The sequence below is a fragment of the Tyto alba genome, unplaced genomic scaffold (genome assembly GCF_018691265.1).
Source record: "Tyto alba isolate M040663 unplaced genomic scaffold, T.alba_DEE_v4.0 Super-Scaffold_20000042, whole genome shotgun sequence".
Lineage (NCBI taxonomy): Eukaryota > Metazoa > Chordata > Aves > Strigiformes > Tytonidae > Tyto > Tyto alba.
The window spans coordinates 3,747,037-3,764,002 of NW_024881293.1; the positions used below are offsets into that span (position 1 = coordinate 3,747,037).

At 39.1% G+C, this 16,966-nt stretch overlaps 1 protein-coding gene across 2 annotated transcripts in view; it reads left to right on the forward strand.

Moving 5' to 3' along the window:
* The window catches only part of MTOR (mechanistic target of rapamycin kinase), a 67,229-nt gene extending 50,263 nt beyond the window's left edge, over positions 1-16,966 (forward strand). For both annotated transcript variants that reach the window (XM_042794157.1, XM_042794158.1), the window contains 22 exons: positions 564-679; positions 1,967-2,084; positions 2,900-3,106; positions 3,747-3,847; positions 4,112-4,208; positions 4,849-4,947; positions 5,534-5,656; positions 6,283-6,465; positions 7,037-7,171; positions 7,451-7,625; positions 7,857-7,992; positions 8,713-8,860; positions 9,571-9,693; positions 10,137-10,219; positions 11,728-11,800; positions 12,319-12,393; positions 12,888-13,023; positions 13,427-13,492; positions 14,197-14,277; positions 14,612-14,692; positions 15,337-15,442; positions 15,975-16,966. In XM_042794157.1, the coding sequence (XP_042650091.1) occupies positions 564-679; positions 1,967-2,084; positions 2,900-3,106; positions 3,747-3,847; positions 4,112-4,208; positions 4,849-4,947; positions 5,534-5,656; positions 6,283-6,465; positions 7,037-7,171; positions 7,451-7,625; positions 7,857-7,992; positions 8,713-8,860; positions 9,571-9,693; positions 10,137-10,219; positions 11,728-11,800; positions 12,319-12,393; positions 12,888-13,023; positions 13,427-13,492; positions 14,197-14,277; positions 14,612-14,692; positions 15,337-15,442; positions 15,975-15,990 (2,478 nt within the window). In that variant the 3' untranslated portion in view covers positions 15,991-16,966. The remainder of the gene's footprint in view (positions 1-563; positions 680-1,966; positions 2,085-2,899; positions 3,107-3,746; positions 3,848-4,111; positions 4,209-4,848; positions 4,948-5,533; positions 5,657-6,282; positions 6,466-7,036; positions 7,172-7,450; positions 7,626-7,856; positions 7,993-8,712; positions 8,861-9,570; positions 9,694-10,136; positions 10,220-11,727; positions 11,801-12,318; positions 12,394-12,887; positions 13,024-13,426; positions 13,493-14,196; positions 14,278-14,611; positions 14,693-15,336; positions 15,443-15,974) is intronic.

Consider the following 16,966-nt stretch of genomic DNA (forward strand, 5'->3'; position numbering starts at 1 on the left):
TCTATTATGATAGTGACCTGGTCAGATACAGTTTGTAAACTATGAACATTTGTTTGCTTGTTGGAATGGCCTGACTGTCTTTGTGCATGCTCAATTACAAATGAGATACCTGTATATCATTACGAGAATCTCACTCTGCATGAGCAGTAAGAGGACATTCTCTGCTGCTGAAGTTTTCTTTTTGTACAGGCAACCTTGTTGCTTTGCCAGAGTTGAGTTCTTGTACATTGGAGTGCAATGTTAGCTTATGTTTGGGTTGGTCATGCTTTTGACTGTATGTATGACATGAAAGGATGCGTAGCATTGGAAGGACGCAGTTATTTGTTCCTTAGTGCAGCAACTCAGTGGCCGTATCTCTGAGACATCAAGAATCCCTAGCCTCTTCATTTGTTTGGTGCTACACATGTAGAGTATAAACAGATTTGAGAGGGATGTAAATGGCTAAAAAAGCTTTGAAAGAAAACAAAACTATTTTTTGCTTTCAGTGAAAATTTATTTCGACATTGTTTTCCTCTCTTGTGAAGTTGTATTTAACCCTTACTGCAACCATCATCCAATTACAGATTGACGCGTTCCAGCACATGCAGCACTTCGTGCAGACAATGCAGCAGCAGGCACAGCATGCTATTGCAACTGAGGACCAGCAGCACAAGCAGGAACTCCACAAGCTCATGGCACGGTCAGCACCTGATCCCTGGCCACCCTTTAGCTATGTAGTGAACTTGTCCTTCCTAAGATTGCAGGGTCCGTGCAGATGACACATTTCAGACAAGGCCCATGCTTTGATTAAAAGGAACAGCTGTTTTCTCACTTAGCTGGTAGAGACCTGTTGGGTTTTACATTCTTATCTGTCGTATAATTTTCAGCATAAACAGGCTTGTATTTGTTGCTGGCTGCTGGTTATATTTTTCCAGCACTGTTGCTCACTAGCAGAAGGCAGAGCTCTCAGCATGGCTATTTCTTTGATTTTCAGGAGATCCAGTCAGTAGGAAAGAAGCACTCCCCACATGCTTGGCACTTTTGTGCTTGGCAGTGTGTGCCCTTAATAAAACAGCAGCGCTTTGGGCAATAGGTGCCCAACATGTGATGGTCTCTTAAAATATTGGTGCATTAAAAACACACCTTATAATCTCTGTTTTCCTCTATGCATCTGGAGGTGCCAGATCTGTTGTTTCCAATTTAAAGAAGTAGTTGCATAGTACTATCAAAAGTTTACTTTTTTTTAAAGGGAGGCATGCACTTAATTTGCTTTTATGAGAATGAGAACTTGATAACACCATCATCTTAGTTTTTTCAGAGTCACTATAACGGAAGACAAATTAGTAATGAGTTGCATGTAATTTTTTTTTTTTTTTTTTTGCACAATGCTTTCTGAAGAACTCAAAGAAAGGACAACTGTGTAACCGTGGTATTTAAAGCCTGCTGAGGGAGCAAATTATTAGGCTTTGCACAAACCTTCACAGCCCCACCCTGCTGCAGTAAAAATATGTTGTTTTTCCTTTCCTCTGGGAGGGGATGACTTAATGTGGTTCTGGCTTGGGGGAAGAGCAGTTGCTCTGTGTTTCCACTGTTCGTCTGTCGCAATGTTCTCTCCAGAAGGGTAGTTCATATGGTGATAAGTATAGCTAGCCAGCACATATGCTGTGTGCATTTTATCGATACTGATGAAGTCTTTTGATGCTCCTGTTAGCTAGTTCTTACTTTTAATTTATAACTGATATAAATGAGGAACAAAGTTTGACCCTCACCTTTCCCCCTAAAAGCTAAACTAGTTAGCTCCACACTTACAAGCAGGATGTAGCTGTTCTGAACCTTACACGTTCGCTAGCAGTCTGCAGAAGCAGCTGACTGAGTGGGTTTACCACATGAAATCTCTTTCAGACTTCAGATAAGAAGTCTGCCTCTTAATCCAGCAGGCTTCGTTTTCATTCTAGGTTCTGAGTCAATAATCCCTTTGCTTAACCAGGTGTTTCCTGAAACTGGGTGAGTGGCAGCTGAACTTGCAAGGCATCAATGAGAGTACCATCCCCAAAGTCTTGCAATACTACAGTGCTGCAACAGAGCATGATCGCAACTGGTACAAGGTCAGTAAGGAAAAGGATCCAGGCACCATTGCAGAGAGATCACTAAATTTGATCACATCTCATGCTACTGGAAAGGAAGGTGTTCATAGGAAGATCTCCTGTAGCTATCTGCCTTGTTACTGTGAATAGGGGGGACAAAAAAAAACAAACCAAAACAAACCCAAAACAAAACAGAGAAAGCAGCCCAAGGCAACCATGAGATTCTTGTTTAGAATTTTTGTCTGCCTGGTAAAACTAGGCCACAATTCAATTTCTATTCTTGCTTTTGGGACTGTCTCTCTTGTCGGTTAGCAGTGAAGGAGAAAGGATATAATCTGAATGGAAAAAAATTTAACTAGCTCTCACTCAGTATATTTGAACTAGGAAAGTAGCCTTGTTGCTAATTCTCCAAAGAGCCTTTGCTTTCAGGGTTATGAAATTTCATTTAATACTTGGTGCCAGATCGTCGCTGGGGCAGCCATCTCCTGTATTTCTTCCCTTTACATCTCCCCTAATCCTAACACATTAATCTTAATTTTAAACTTTGAAAAATTAAGGTGTATTGGAATGTGATTTAACTTTTGCTTCAGAGCTCCTTTGCCTTAATATCCAACAGGGAGGCACTGGCCACAAAGTCACCATGATGTTATTTAAGATAAGGCAGTTAAAACTGTAAGTGATCAGAGAAAGCAAAGCATTGTGTTGTCTGCAGGTTATTATTTGCTGCTGTTTTCCACAGACTCAGAAAGGTTGGATTAAGATCTCTAATAATTAGAAAGTACAGGTTGCAGAAAAGATTCATCTTCCTTCTGACTTTTGTTCTCTCTTGTTGGCAGGCCTGGCATGCCTGGGCAGTGATGAACTTTGAAGCAGTGCTTCACTACAAACATCAAAACCAGGCCAGAGATGAAAAGAAGAAACTACGTCATGCTAGTGGAGCCAGCATCACCAGCGCTAACACAGAGGGCAGCAACAGCGAGAGTGATGCAGAGAGCACAGAGAACAGTCCCATCCCGTCTCCAGTACAGAAGAAAGTCACTGAGGTACCCTTCTTCCCTGTTTATGTTGAGAAGTTGGTACTTATTGCTTAGACACAGGAAAATGTTACAGCGGGGAGCAAGCTATTATGCATACCTGGCTTATGGAAGCTGTCACTGTGTGTATATATACATGTATATATATATACACACTTATAGCCTGCAGCAAAAGTGTGGAAGTTCAGGTTAACTCAGTCTTCAGGGAAGAGGACTAAATTAATGCAAATGGTTGTAAGTTAGCTGTGAACTAAAGCAAAGGCATGGGTGGCTGTCATAAGTGATACAATGTCCGTTGACAAGTTCTGCTGCTTACACCTTTTCTGAAAGGCTGAAGAATCTCTTACTTACCAGTTATAGTAGGGTTGTAGTTTTTAGACTGCTTTGCTGTCTATTGTTTTGCCAACAAGCTGAAGTATAAAAACACTTCACAGTTTGTTCCCTGCCAGCCTGAAAGACCTATGTGTAGTCAAGCAAAACATAAGTTCCAGAAGCAACATGTTCTGTGAGGAGTGTGAGCAGAAGTCAACTATAATGTGAATTAGATCTATGTTTCCGCATATTTCTCCTTCTTGCCCCTTGCTAAGTTTAGAATTCATGTGGACTGATGTGCTTGTGTAGAACTAATGTGGCAATTTTCATTCCAAAGGATTTATCCAAGACCCTCTTGATGTACACAGTTCCTGCTGTCCAGGGTTTCTTCCGATCCATATCTTTGTCTCGAGGAAACAACCTACAGGATACTCTAAGGTACATGATGAAGCACATTGTAAATGAAATCCAACTGATAAGGACACATGGTTTAAGATTAGGTAGAATGTGATTCTGTTCTTTTTGGTATGGTTAAACTAAGCGAAGGCTTCAGTTCAAGCTGATTTATGTTAGGTGGATTAGCCCTTATCCTACTATCTCTAGGTTCTGGGAAGCAGAGTCACTTGTAAATGGATCTGAAGGTTTTTGACTGGAAAGAGGTTTTTTTGTTTCGTTCCTAACAAATGTACTTCTCTTCTTCAGAGTCCTTACTCTGTGGTTTGACTATGGTCACTGGCCTGATGTGAATGAGGCTTTGGTAGAAGGAGTCAAGGCAATCCAAATAGACACTTGGCTGCAGGTAAGAAACACAAAGGACTAAGACAAATCTCAGTTCTGGGGGGAGCTTGAGGATTTGTTACGTGATATCCATGATGATCCTTTACTACAGTCCTCTGTAGGTGAGTGGTGAGAGCTGTGTGTCATACAATTTGTAACTGATTTAAGAAGCATCTTGAGCAGAGACATGAGAAACATTTTTGCATGCATTTATGTATTTACATGCTGGTTAGTGCATATGAATGAGAAAGAATGAGAATTTTAAAATTGAAGATGACGTGCATTCAGTGGTGATTGAGAATAAAACAGCACTGTGCTGCTTTGATGTAATTCAGTCAATTTCAGGATTGCTTTACAGAACGACTCTTTTAAATAAATTTTAAAAGGCTTTACTACTTTGAGTATTACATTTCAAGAGACATCTTACTATTTACATAAAAGGATCCTGTAACAGTTTTGCACAGAACACTTATGATCTCACTGAGCTGTTCTGCATTTCTGACATTGTTTGGAACTTTGTGTTATCCTCTGACCATCTGAAAATTGAGCGGTGAGCCTCTGTCTCCTTTAGAAACTGAGAGGTCTGTACCAGAGGGCAGAACAGCTTGTGAACTAAACACATGAGATGACGGGGATGTTTATTTTACTTGTCTTACTACTAGGTTATCCCTCAGCTCATTGCAAGAATTGACACCCCTCGACCATTAGTAGGACGTCTCATTCATCAGCTCCTCACAGATATTGGACGGTACCATCCCCAGGTAAGCTTTGGCTTAGAGGAGGAATTTCCATGGACTGATAGGCAATTCAGGCATTTCCTGTGTTCCATTTCAGCTAGTCTACACACCTGCACTGGAAGTCACAGCAAGTGACAATGGGGACTACTTCTGCTGCTGCTTCTTTCACCTCAGCACTGTTCACATCAAAGTGGAAAGAAGAGGTGGATGAGCCATGCAGCAGGGGAAGTTCTCTCTATCTAGTAGAATACTGGGTAGTGCAAATTGCCTTCTTAAATCTCACTAAGTGACTACAGAAAGGCTACATCACAGATGTTTTATCTGAATTTCTTCCTACGGTGTGGAAAATCACAAAATGCTAAACACACTTTTCTATTCTTCCAGTTTGACAAAGGCTCTCAAAGTCCTTCTGCTACTCAGTGAGCTAGTCTTGTAAACTTTTCAGATTGGAAGACTTAGAATACCAAATTACAATCACTTCTTTGCCAAAGCAAGCTTGCTTTCTCTTGTTTAACCCTAAGTCTCCAACTTATTAATACTTTGCTAATTTTTCAATTTATGTAGCTCTTCTGTATGGTTCTAAAATATTATTGGTTAATGTCCCTTGTAGGCTTTGATCTATCCTTTAACTGTGGCCTCTAAATCTACAACCACTGCTCGCCACAACGCTGCAAATAAGATCCTGAAAAATATGTGTGAGCACAGTAACACTCTGGTGCAGCAGGCAATGATGGTGAGTACTTAGTATACCATAAAGTGTTTTGTGTTTCAGGAATGGACTTACCACAGGTATAATAACACAGAATTACTATTAATTGTTAATTTTGTTTAAGTACAATTATTTTGCTGGGGTTTTTTTTTGCAATTGGTAGAAGTTACAGTATTAGTGTAATTTCAAGACAATGCTTTGATTTAAAAAGGACCATAACATTCAAACACTGAGTTCTTGTGTCTCCTTGTGAATAAATTTAGAGAAGGAAGAAATAAATGAAGAATCATTGTTTCATAAAGAGATACTTTTGCTTAATAAAAAGTGTAAGCAAAACTTACTGGTCATAGCATGGTAATTTAATTCATTTGCTAAAAGTTTTTATGAATAAATGAAAAGTAATGCTTTTAGGCCAAGCTACACCAATATATAAAAACCTTCAAAGGCAATAAATAAGGTGAGAAAAGCCTGATCAGTTTCTTGCAGAAAAAAGTGTAACAGAATTGTAAGCGGTCTTGTGGCTCCCTCTAGCTGCCAGCAACAAATACTTCATAATCATCAGAGAAGAAAGTAGTTTTGCATTTTTAAGTTAGTATACAGTGATAATGGTTTTCTTTAGGCATTTAATATTTTTTCCTTTCCTGAAACAGGTGAGTGAAGAGCTAATCCGTGTAGCCATCCTATGGCATGAGATGTGGCATGAAGGTTTGGAAGAAGCATCTCGTCTATACTTTGGAGAAAGGAATGTGAAGGGAATGTTTGAGGTGCTGGAACCACTTCATGCAATGATGGAGCGTGGGCCTCAGACTTTAAAAGAGACATCCTTCAATCAGGTATCAGCAAATGGCCAACAGCATAACTTTCTGCATGCCCTTAAAAACAAGCAGGCCAGCCACAGGACCCAGAGGTGTTATAAGGACCTTTGCAATCTAACACAAAGAGTGAATCTCTTGGGACTTGTTATGTTAGTTGCAGACTTCATTACTGACATTTATCTTTGGATCTGTATCGCTTTTGGTGACTACAATACTACAGGGATCACGGCAGTCCAGATCACCCTGGAGTCTTAAATTGGCTGGGTATCTGATAGGGTCTGGAAAACATATTGCTGCTCTGCAGTTAATTCTTCTAAATCCAGACTGCTTTGTTTCACGGTAGCCACTAGCACAGGTGGTAGAGCTGACCTGTCAAGCTAGCAAAAGGAATTAATTTGAGCTTGTGAGCGTACTGTTAAGGGGTGATTCTGTTCATTCTGTTGCTTCCTATTGTGAAGTCTATTTGTGAGAAGTGTCGTCTAATAAACTCAGTGTGTGTCTTGTGATACTCTTCGTAGGTATTACTCTACATGTTCCATTACAGTTTGTAGAAATGCTTTTCTTCTGTTGTTTTCCACTTGCTCTCTAGGCCTATGGCAGAGATCTAATGGAGGCTCAGGAATGGTGCAGGAAGTATATGAAATCGGGAAATGTCAAAGACCTAACTCAGGCTTGGGATCTGTATTACCACGTGTTCCGACGTATCTCAAAGCAGCTGCCTCAGGTGGGGGGAGAGGTACAGTTCTGTTGTGGGTTTTACTGTGCAAATGGTCAATACCAATCTTTGTTTCACATTTTCTGGTTATTCAAAATATTCCAATTCAGTATTCAGGAAGTACCTGCATATGATTTGCTGCAAGTTTGCTGTTTATGCAGCACTTTCTTCAAGCATCTCAAGTGTTGAAGACTGACTGAACTGTTCTGGGTTCCTCAACTCTTCAGATGTTTCAGTGAGATTTAACTGAAATTCTGGGGGGGGCTGTTTTTCTTTTGTTTTTCTTAGCTCACTTCTTTGGAACTACAGTACGTGTCACCAAAACTGTTAATGTGCCGGGACCTGGAATTGGCAGTGCCAGGAACGTACGATCCCAACCAGCCCATCATACGCATTCAGTCCATTGCACCCTCACTGCAGGTCATCACCTCCAAGCAGCGGCCCAGGAAGTTGACACTAATGGGTAAGAGAAAGCAGTTTCACGTAGCCATTCTAGTATTTAAACAGTTGTTGCTCTTAGATCAAACTGCATATTTACCTTGTAAAACCTCTCCAACATTTCCTATAAGGTGCGGTGTTCCTTAGTGGTCTGGTCAGTCTGACTGCCACACTTTCCAGTTCTTGCGTGCACATGCATTTACTCTTGTCTGTTTGTTCAGCAAGAGTAAACTTTTGTGTATTAATTCCTTCACAGGAAGCAATGGGCATGAGTTTGTATTCCTACTGAAAGGTCATGAAGACCTTCGCCAAGATGAGAGAGTGATGCAGCTTTTTGGGTTGGTCAACACTCTGCTAGCAAATGACCCAACTTCCCTTCGTAAAAACCTCAGGTATGTGCTGTGGATAATTACTTAATGTGGTTACGTGCAACTGACACCCTAAGTAGGTGCAGTTTTCACATAATCCTTGGCACAACCAAGATGGTTTGTGAGGAAATAGCAAATCTTGCAACTAAGCTAATTTAAAAAAAAAAAAAAAAAAAAAAAAAAAAAAGAGAGAGAGAGAGAGAGAAAATAATTCATAGAGTTCAAACTTGGAGGAAATGTATCCTGAGGGGATTGCTTCTTTTATTTAGTTTAAGTTATATCTTGTAAATAGTTATGGTCTTTGAGGCAACACCTATTTCGAGATAGCTTGAGCACTGCTTTAGGAGCTAGGGAAGGGGGGTTTTGTCACAGATCTCTTATTATAGTAACTAAGTATCTTGGTGAATAGTCAATGACTGCAATTCTGTACAATGTCTTTCAAGCATGAACATATCAAATGTCATGTGCAAATAATAGATCGCTGTGGGTGACATAACATGTAACTTCTAAAAGCAGTCTTTCAGCAAAAAACACGTAAGCTTTGAGAATGTCTGTAGATCATCTGGCAGAAATCTATCCAAATGGATGTTTCAGGTCTGTTTGCGAAGAAGAAAAGCAGGGCAACTACAGAAAAGACAATTTGGATCAGAATCAGATTCAGTAGTAGTTGTTTTAAGCATCTCAAAATGCAGTAATTCACAACATACAACAATTTGAGCTCTGATTGTCCATTTTTTCCTGTAGCATCCAGAGATATGCTGTTATTCCACTGTCTACAAATTCAGGGTTGATTGGTTGGGTCCCCCACTGTGACACGCTGCATGCACTCATCCGAGACTACAGAGAGAAGAAGAAGATCCTGCTCAACATTGAACATCGCATCATGCTGAGGGTAAAGGGCAAAGCTGGCAGAGTTTTTGGTACATTCTTTTAGGACTCCAATGTCTTAATGAAGAATAATAGTGCACAGCTTGTTCTTCCTTTGCCTGTTTCCTGACTGTTATTGGTACCAGTAATAAATGCAAAAATATCAGATAAGAGTTATAAAATGCTACCAAGAGGTAAAATTGGCCATACGTTTATTTGTTTCTCCTTTCTGGTTTTAACAGCGACCACAAGTTGTTACCATCTGGTGACTAAAATGTGTTTGGAATTTTGTGTGACTATCATGTGCCTTATACAGGGTGCCATGCTGCTGGCATTTACAAACATTGTGTCTAAGCAACAGGGCCAAAATGAGACAGACTGGAGAAACTGAACATTGCTAGAAAAGTTGGAATTGCCTGCCAAAAAGGAAAGCATGTGCCAACCTAGAAGACTTATTTGGATAACGTTTTTTGAAACGTATTTACCTTCACAGTATCTTAATTAACTATGGCTATGGACTACTTTGTGGATGTGAAATCATTTGCTATCCCACTGAAAATTAATTGACTGTTAGGTGGTCATCTCACTGTGTCTGGGAACGTACTGGTGAGTCTACAAATAATACAAACGTGATATGAAATTATTGGTGATTACTGTGTTTCTCATAGTACAACTAGGGATTTGCTGGAAGTGGTTTTTTTTTTTAAGTTGCTGAGTGTCACTTCTCAATTTTAGATGGCTCCAGATTATGACCACCTGACTCTGATGCAGAAAGTAGAAGTATTTGAACATGCTGTCAATAACACAGCTGGTGATGACCTCGCCAAACTGCTGTGGTTGAAAAGTCCGAGCTCAGAGGTGAGTTCAGCACATGTAATGGCTTGTTTTTGGCAATCAGCATAATGTGGAATTACCTTTCCTGCAGAATGAGTGAGAGATGGTGTTTATTCATCATAAATTCCGGATGAATCACTGCAGAACGTGTATCCCCTCACAAGGGGCCTTACAAGGCTCAGATCACAATGGCTGCCGGGGTGCAGTCCAAAGCCCAAGACTGGAGACTGAAGCTGCATATACTATGCATGGGGAAGGAAAAACAGGAGCCTCAGAATATATTCTCTTAATGGCTTAGACATCTAATTCAAAGCCACAAGATTTCTGAACCCACTCAGGCTATGGAGTGTGTGGAACCTAAACACACCACTTTGTGCAAAATGCAAGTAACTAATGTGTAAATTAAAATATGAGGTGAAACATGCAACACGCCTGCCTGACTTTTTCTATTTTGTCTCTACTTGTAGGTGTGGTTTGACAGAAGAACAAACTACACTCGTTCACTAGCGGTGATGTCAATGGTTGGGTACATTTTGGGCCTTGGGGACCGGTAAGTGAAATTGTAAAGGTTTCTTTTAAATAAAAGCACAGACTGTGTAGGCCTATCAATTAATTCCTTGGACCTGTTGTTATGATAACATCTTTCATTGTGGTTATTGCCAAGTTGTAATGATACCATCTTTTAGCACCTAATTGTGCTGCCATTATTTTCAGCACTGAAGGCATGAGATGTAGTGTTTATGTATCTTGAATACAAATAAGAGTTTCTTCCATTTTGAGACGAATACGCACAGAATTACATAAAGGACCACAGGTTCTAATTTTGTCCTTTCACTCGCAGAATGGCAAGTCTTTCTCCATCCATTCTATAAAACAGAAACACTGTTGACTATTGCCACCAGTCTGTGTGCTTGTGTGTGCTTCATGCATATGAGATGGCACTTTTTTTGCAAAGTCTGTTAGGACTGTACACATACATCCAGCTTTTTGGAGGAGAAAGAAGCACCATAATCAAGCATTTGGTCCCTGAAGTAGCAAAAAGAAATCCAGGAATTATTTAGTGGCAGAGGTTATAATTCTCCTTCCAGATGGGTTCAGTAACACTACTTAGTTCACATACTGTTTTTCCTGGTGGATATTTATTCTGTGAAGCAGGAACCACTAGTGCTATGTATGTTCATGGCACTTGTCAGTGACACACATGAAGTCCCCATAAATAGTCCCTAAAAACTGCTCTAGATTTAAAACAAATGAAAGTTAATTTTGGTTTAACTATTACTTAACCTGCTGCTTTTTCTAATCTGCAATGCAGACACGTTCTGGAGGGAAGTATGTACAGTCCAAATGGATTGGACAAATAATGAAAAAAAAGATAAAATCAACAGATGTTTGATTCAGTATATGACTTACTGTCAAAAGGGGACATTGTAATTTCCAAAATACTTTTGAAGACAGTATATTTTAGATTTAAGGTCTTTAATGCAAAACCAGCTAAACCCTCAAATGCTTTCATAACAAAAGCTTTTATTCCTGAACTTAGAGGTCTTTATAATGAAGTCATAAACCTTTAAAAATTGAACTAAAACAAAATTGGTACAATTCAGTATGAATAGCAGCACTGTGGTTTTCCTAGTCTCTATTGATTCTCTTCTCTTCTGGTGGTAATCCAATTTGCTTTACTTCACCTGTTGCATAATTCATTGCATTTTTCTATACTGAAAAATGAAAAAGCATAAAACAAGTAGAAAAATGTATCCTAACTGAAAAATAAATGTTCATACCCAAGAAATGTACTGATGGTTCTGGTCCGATAGGTTGTTTATCTTCCAAGGTGAGAAGATCTCTAACTCCTGAGAGGTAATTACAAAAATAATGTGATAGATGCGCTGTCAGGAAGCTATTCTATTCATCCTGAGATTGAAGATCTCAGACAAGCAAGCTGTCACTGGCTGTTCTTGTTCATGAAGATAAATATCATTTCAGACGAGCTGATGTGATTTACTTTGGGTTTTTATAATGGTCTGTCACCCTGTTTTTTCTCCTGCTCCTTCATCAAAGGCACCCTTCCAATCTGATGTTAGACAGACTGAGCGGAAAGATCCTGCACATTGACTTCGGGGACTGTTTTGAGGTAAATCTTTGTATTTGGACATTCAATTTCCTGTAATATTTCACATTTTCGGGTGGAACAGAAATGAATCTATAAGCCAGAACAAACTGACTTTGGGGTGTGATAGTGGGCAAGCCCTTTGGCTCTCTTTTGGGCTTCACTTTACTTACAGGCAAAATGAAAATAATAGATACTTTATCTCAGAGGCATGTCTTGGGGATTAGCTGACCATTGGAACAAGCAAAGAAGTGCTAACGTCGGTTTTCCATAAAATTTCTTTGAGCAATTTAAGTTGCTGATAGGCAGTCTGTATTAGTTGACACTAGCAGCTGGGCACATGTTTGACTTCTCCCTCTGCTACCAAGTTAATTATCTAGCTTCTCCCCAAAAATTGTGGAAACTGATGAACATAGTGCTGGGACTTTATTTCCTATTTGGAATATGATCTTCAAGGTTGTAGCAAAAAAAACCCCAATACTTATTAACTCTTAAATAATGTTAGCTATTAATTTACTAATTCTCCATCATCATGTGTTTAGGTTGCAATGACAAGAGAAAAGTTCCCTGAGAAGATTCCATTTAGGTTAACAAGGATGCTGACAAACGCGATGGAGGTAAGCATCCCTTATTTAATATGAAGCGGATTGTTCCTAGGGAAACTGGCACCCATTTCTCAGTTTTTCCTGTATTTTCTGTCATGGCTAAACCTATCCACTCCTTGAGAACCAGAGGTGTTAATATTTCAGCTGCGTTTTCTTTAAGTTAAAATATCTCCTGTGATCTTTACAGTGGGAAAGCAACTTTTTCACTGATGCAAAAAAAACACCTGAAATTCCTCCAATTGCTTACAGCTTCTTTAGTTCCCTCATTTCAAATAGCTGTTTGCATCAGCCAGACCCAGCCAATGGCATGGTACTTCCCAAAGATCATCTTAATGGCAGAAGAGAGCTTCTTAGGTTGTAATGAACATCTATCTTGTTCTCTTAATGAACAAAGCATAGTGAATTCCAGTTCAAAGCAGAAGCCACTTCCTGCTCCCAGAATGGTAGGGTTGAAGTTGCATCACAAACAAAGCAGCATGGTTGATTCGCTTCCTCCCCTTCTGAAGGTGACGGGCCTCGATGGCAATTACAGAATCACCTGTCACACAGTGATGGAAGTCCTGCGCGAACATAAGGACAGTGTCATGGCTGTGCTTGAAGCCTTTGTGTATGATCCATTATTGAATTGGCGGCTGATGGACAGTAAGTGATTCTGATAAAACAGTGACAGCAAGAGAGTAATCAGTCAGATTTTGTAGAAGAAATCCAGAAGCCTGAAACCCAATGTCTGTTTGAAGACAATCTGATTAAATTGTTGGTTTGCACGTGCTATTTCTGTGTGCAGACAGTTTTAGGGATTGTAATGTGAAATTACCACAGTGGCTAAACCCCTTTAACCCTTAAAGACAGACACAAAACTGAGCTACAAGCAAATTTATTTGGGTTGGTTTTGTATTAATTGTCATCAGGAGATTGAACGCTCTTTTCAGGTGACACAAAATCTGGAAAAGGAGAAAGGCAGTCAAATTTATATTGCTTGTGGACAGATTTGCTATGAAACACTGAAATTCCAGTTCATACTTTTCAACTCCGTATTTTCTTGCAGCAAATACAAAGGGCAATAAGCGCTCACGAACAAGAACAGACTCCTACTCAGCTAGTCAGTCAGTAGGTGAGTAGAAAAGTTGGTGTGTGTCATGAATATTTGGACCATTTTTTTAAGCAATGCACAAGACAGGGTAAATGTTTTCAGTCCTGTTCCCAAAAGTAGACAGACAGATAGTAGTCATTAGCTTTAGGACTGAAAGTGGCAAGATTGGTACTTTGGCTCAAAAAGCAGATGCTCCTTTACAGTTACATTAACGCCCTTCTGAAGTAGATATGAACTGATGCAGTCCAAGGTATAATTGACATGTGATAATTATATACTTAGCTACCACATATTAGTGTGCAAAACCTGTCAAGTAGTCACCTGACAATGTTGAGAGCTTTGTGTTGAATCTTAGCAGTTGTTTGCTATGGGACTGCAGAATAGGGACAGTGTTTCATATGGAGAGCTCTACAAATAAGCATAATTATTTGATTGTAATTTGAGGTTAATTGTATGTCATTTCAAAATATCTTTCAATTATGCCTTTATATAAAATGTTCCTACAAGTTGGATCAGGACTTTCAGTATGTTAGCAGGAGCAAAATATTTGCTCCTGTGATATGCTGCAATTAGCAATAGAGGTGTGTGCTACACTTGGTCACAGTGAAGTATGCTTTTCAAATGAGCTGATTAACAGTTTTGTTAATGTTTCTAGAAGAATATTGTTTTATCTACTTTTCAGCTTCACATTTATGCTTTTATGTTTTCGTGGGTTCTTTCAACAGAAATGTTGGACAGTGTGGAATTGGGTGAGACAGCCCATAAGAAAACTGGGACCACAGTGCCTGAATCCATCCATTCCTTCAGTAAGTTTCATTGTTGTTTCTATACTGATGCAGAAGTTTGTTCTTAGATCAGAAAATTTCATTGTGATCCAGATACTATTACATGAGATGGGACGGATACAGTTCCTTGTCAGCATAAATGAGGAATGTAATTACCTGTGTTCTGAACTAAAAAAAAAAAAAAAAAAAAAAAAAAAAAAAAAAAAAAAAACATGACAGAAAACATACTGGTATCTGGGTTTGTTTGCTCTCAAAATGGTATTTGTGGTGTTTGAGAAGGGCAGATATAACACAATAGAAATGTTTTTATTGTTCAGATGAAGTCCTAATTCTCTTTCCTACTTCTACCTTTTAGTAGGAGATGGTCTAGTGAAGCCAGAAGCTCTAAATAAGAAGGCAATTCAAATCATCAACAGGGTTCGAGATAAGCTCACTGGTGAGTGTGTTTTTATGTTTATATAAGATAAACATCAAGTCTGATGAGATGGATCAGCACTACCTTTAGTGTTTGTCTTCTGTGTTAATCCTTGAATTTAACATATTCTGATTAAGTGGGTGAGGTCTTTTTCCTGTTTTTGTCTAGCATCTAAATACAGGTGCCTGTTTTTTTTTGTTACAAAGAAGCCTATAAGAGGTGTGTGTAGCTCAGCAAATTTCATATTTTGCATGTCTGAGCTTGTTAGTGGAAGTTGAATTTCTACTGTCCTGACTTTATAGTTTGCAGCATTTAGTTGTGAAATTTTGTGCTCTTAAAGTCTGTAAGAAACTAGCCCAACCTGCCAAATAATGTACTTGGAGAGATTAGCACCAGGATTCCAGCTATTGGAAAGTTATCAATTGTTGGTTTACCCATTATTTGGAGAAAATAAAAGGAAGAAACCATAGTAATAGGGAAAACAGAATTCTGGTCTCTGTATGCCTTTAGAGGTTCTTCATGTTTGGAAAATTTTGCATTTTCTATACTGTAAAGGAAGGGTAGTTAAAAGTCCTGTTAGTCCTTAACTTGCCACCCAGAAGCAAATTATGCTATGTGATCTGTGACTTCCATTTATGTTTTTTTTTCATCCTTTAATTTCAAAGGTCGAGACTTCTCTCATGATGAAACTCTTGATGTACCCACACAAGTAGAGTTGCTCATTAAGCAAGCTACTTCTCATGAGAACCTGTGCCAGTGCTACATTGGATGGTGAGTGTGTCATTCAGCTAACCTTGCAAAATTCTTCTCTGAATAATCTGAACAGAGGACAGCTAAGGAAAATGTCACTTGTGTAGTTAGTTATATGTAGGAGCCTTACCACATGTTGCATCTGCTCTGGGAAGTTTTGCAAGCCTATGACAGCAATCCCATAAACAGTCCTCTGAAAGTTGTGACAAGGATTTTAGAACATTAAAACCACAATCAGCCTCGACATTTTAAGTGTTTGAAATACAGCATGTGGTAGTCACTGATTTCAGTTACAGTGAAGAGCCACATGTTCTAAAGCAAACAAAGATGACTTACTGTCATTTTGAGAGTTAGCTAACTTTGGACTATGCATAAGAAAATAGATTGTTTTAACATTTTTAAACGTTAGCTGGAAGGAAGCATGGGGATCACCTGTCAATTTTTCCTATACTGAAATGGTGCCTAGTTAGAATGGAATCTCAGTCCTTCTCAGTGTTGCCTTTGTGAAACTACATGCAAGTCAGCATTACTACAATATCTTTGTTTTCTTTAGGTGTCCTTTCTGGTAACAGAAGATTCCAAAGTATCCACAGCCTTTTATTCTGGAGGCTTTTGCACTCCAAACTTGCTCTTCTACAAACACAAACTGAACGTTGGACTGAAATACAGCCTTTGTCAAATATTTTGAAATGTAAATGAAAAGAGTTATTGTATATTAAAAGTTGGTTTAAGCCAATGTATAGCTGCTGTTGGAAGAACACAAGCTGTCTGAAACACAACACTTGATTTGGGTTTCCAGGACAGTGAAGACTAATTGTACCACAGATGTCTATGGTTCCACTTGGTCTTTGGGGAACTGGTGATCCATTGAAAATGACTATATACGGGTTTTGACTTACTTTGCAATGTAACTAAGTCATTTGCAGATTAATTATTACCCTGGTCAGTCCTGTTGGCGTGGCTGCAGTGAGCTCAGTGCGTTTGGGCAGGAGGCTTTGTTTAGGTTTGGGGATGAGCTGGATAACTGGAAAGAGAGAGAAGCAGAATTTTACCACTGTTTCATCCTGTTACCTTGTTTTCAAACTTGATTCTTGCCCCCAGATTGGAAACTGTATATCCACTCATTACACTAGTGTGGGAGTCATGTTTCAGACTGACACCCTGATCTAGAGCAGATCCAAGATCTGAAGACCTTGAGCTGAGCAAAGCCAGGTGCCTCTATGGGGATTGATCGGTGGCAAACTGGATGCAGGGTACAAACGAAAAACCACTTGGGAGCTTCCTGCAGTATCTGGATTAAAAAGAAGTACTGGGAAATAACTAGAGAAAGTTAGTACTTGGCATAGGAGGCAGATATGGGGAGAACTGGTCATAACTTGAAACAGAAAATAATGGTTATTAAACATGAGAGTGAAGATAAAGTTATGATTTATGAATTAAACATATTAAAAAAAAAACAATGCACAAAATACAACAGAGTAGCCATGTTTAGATGCCATGTTGTATTTGAATATTTTTGTGCCAATAAATTGCACCAAAATGTAA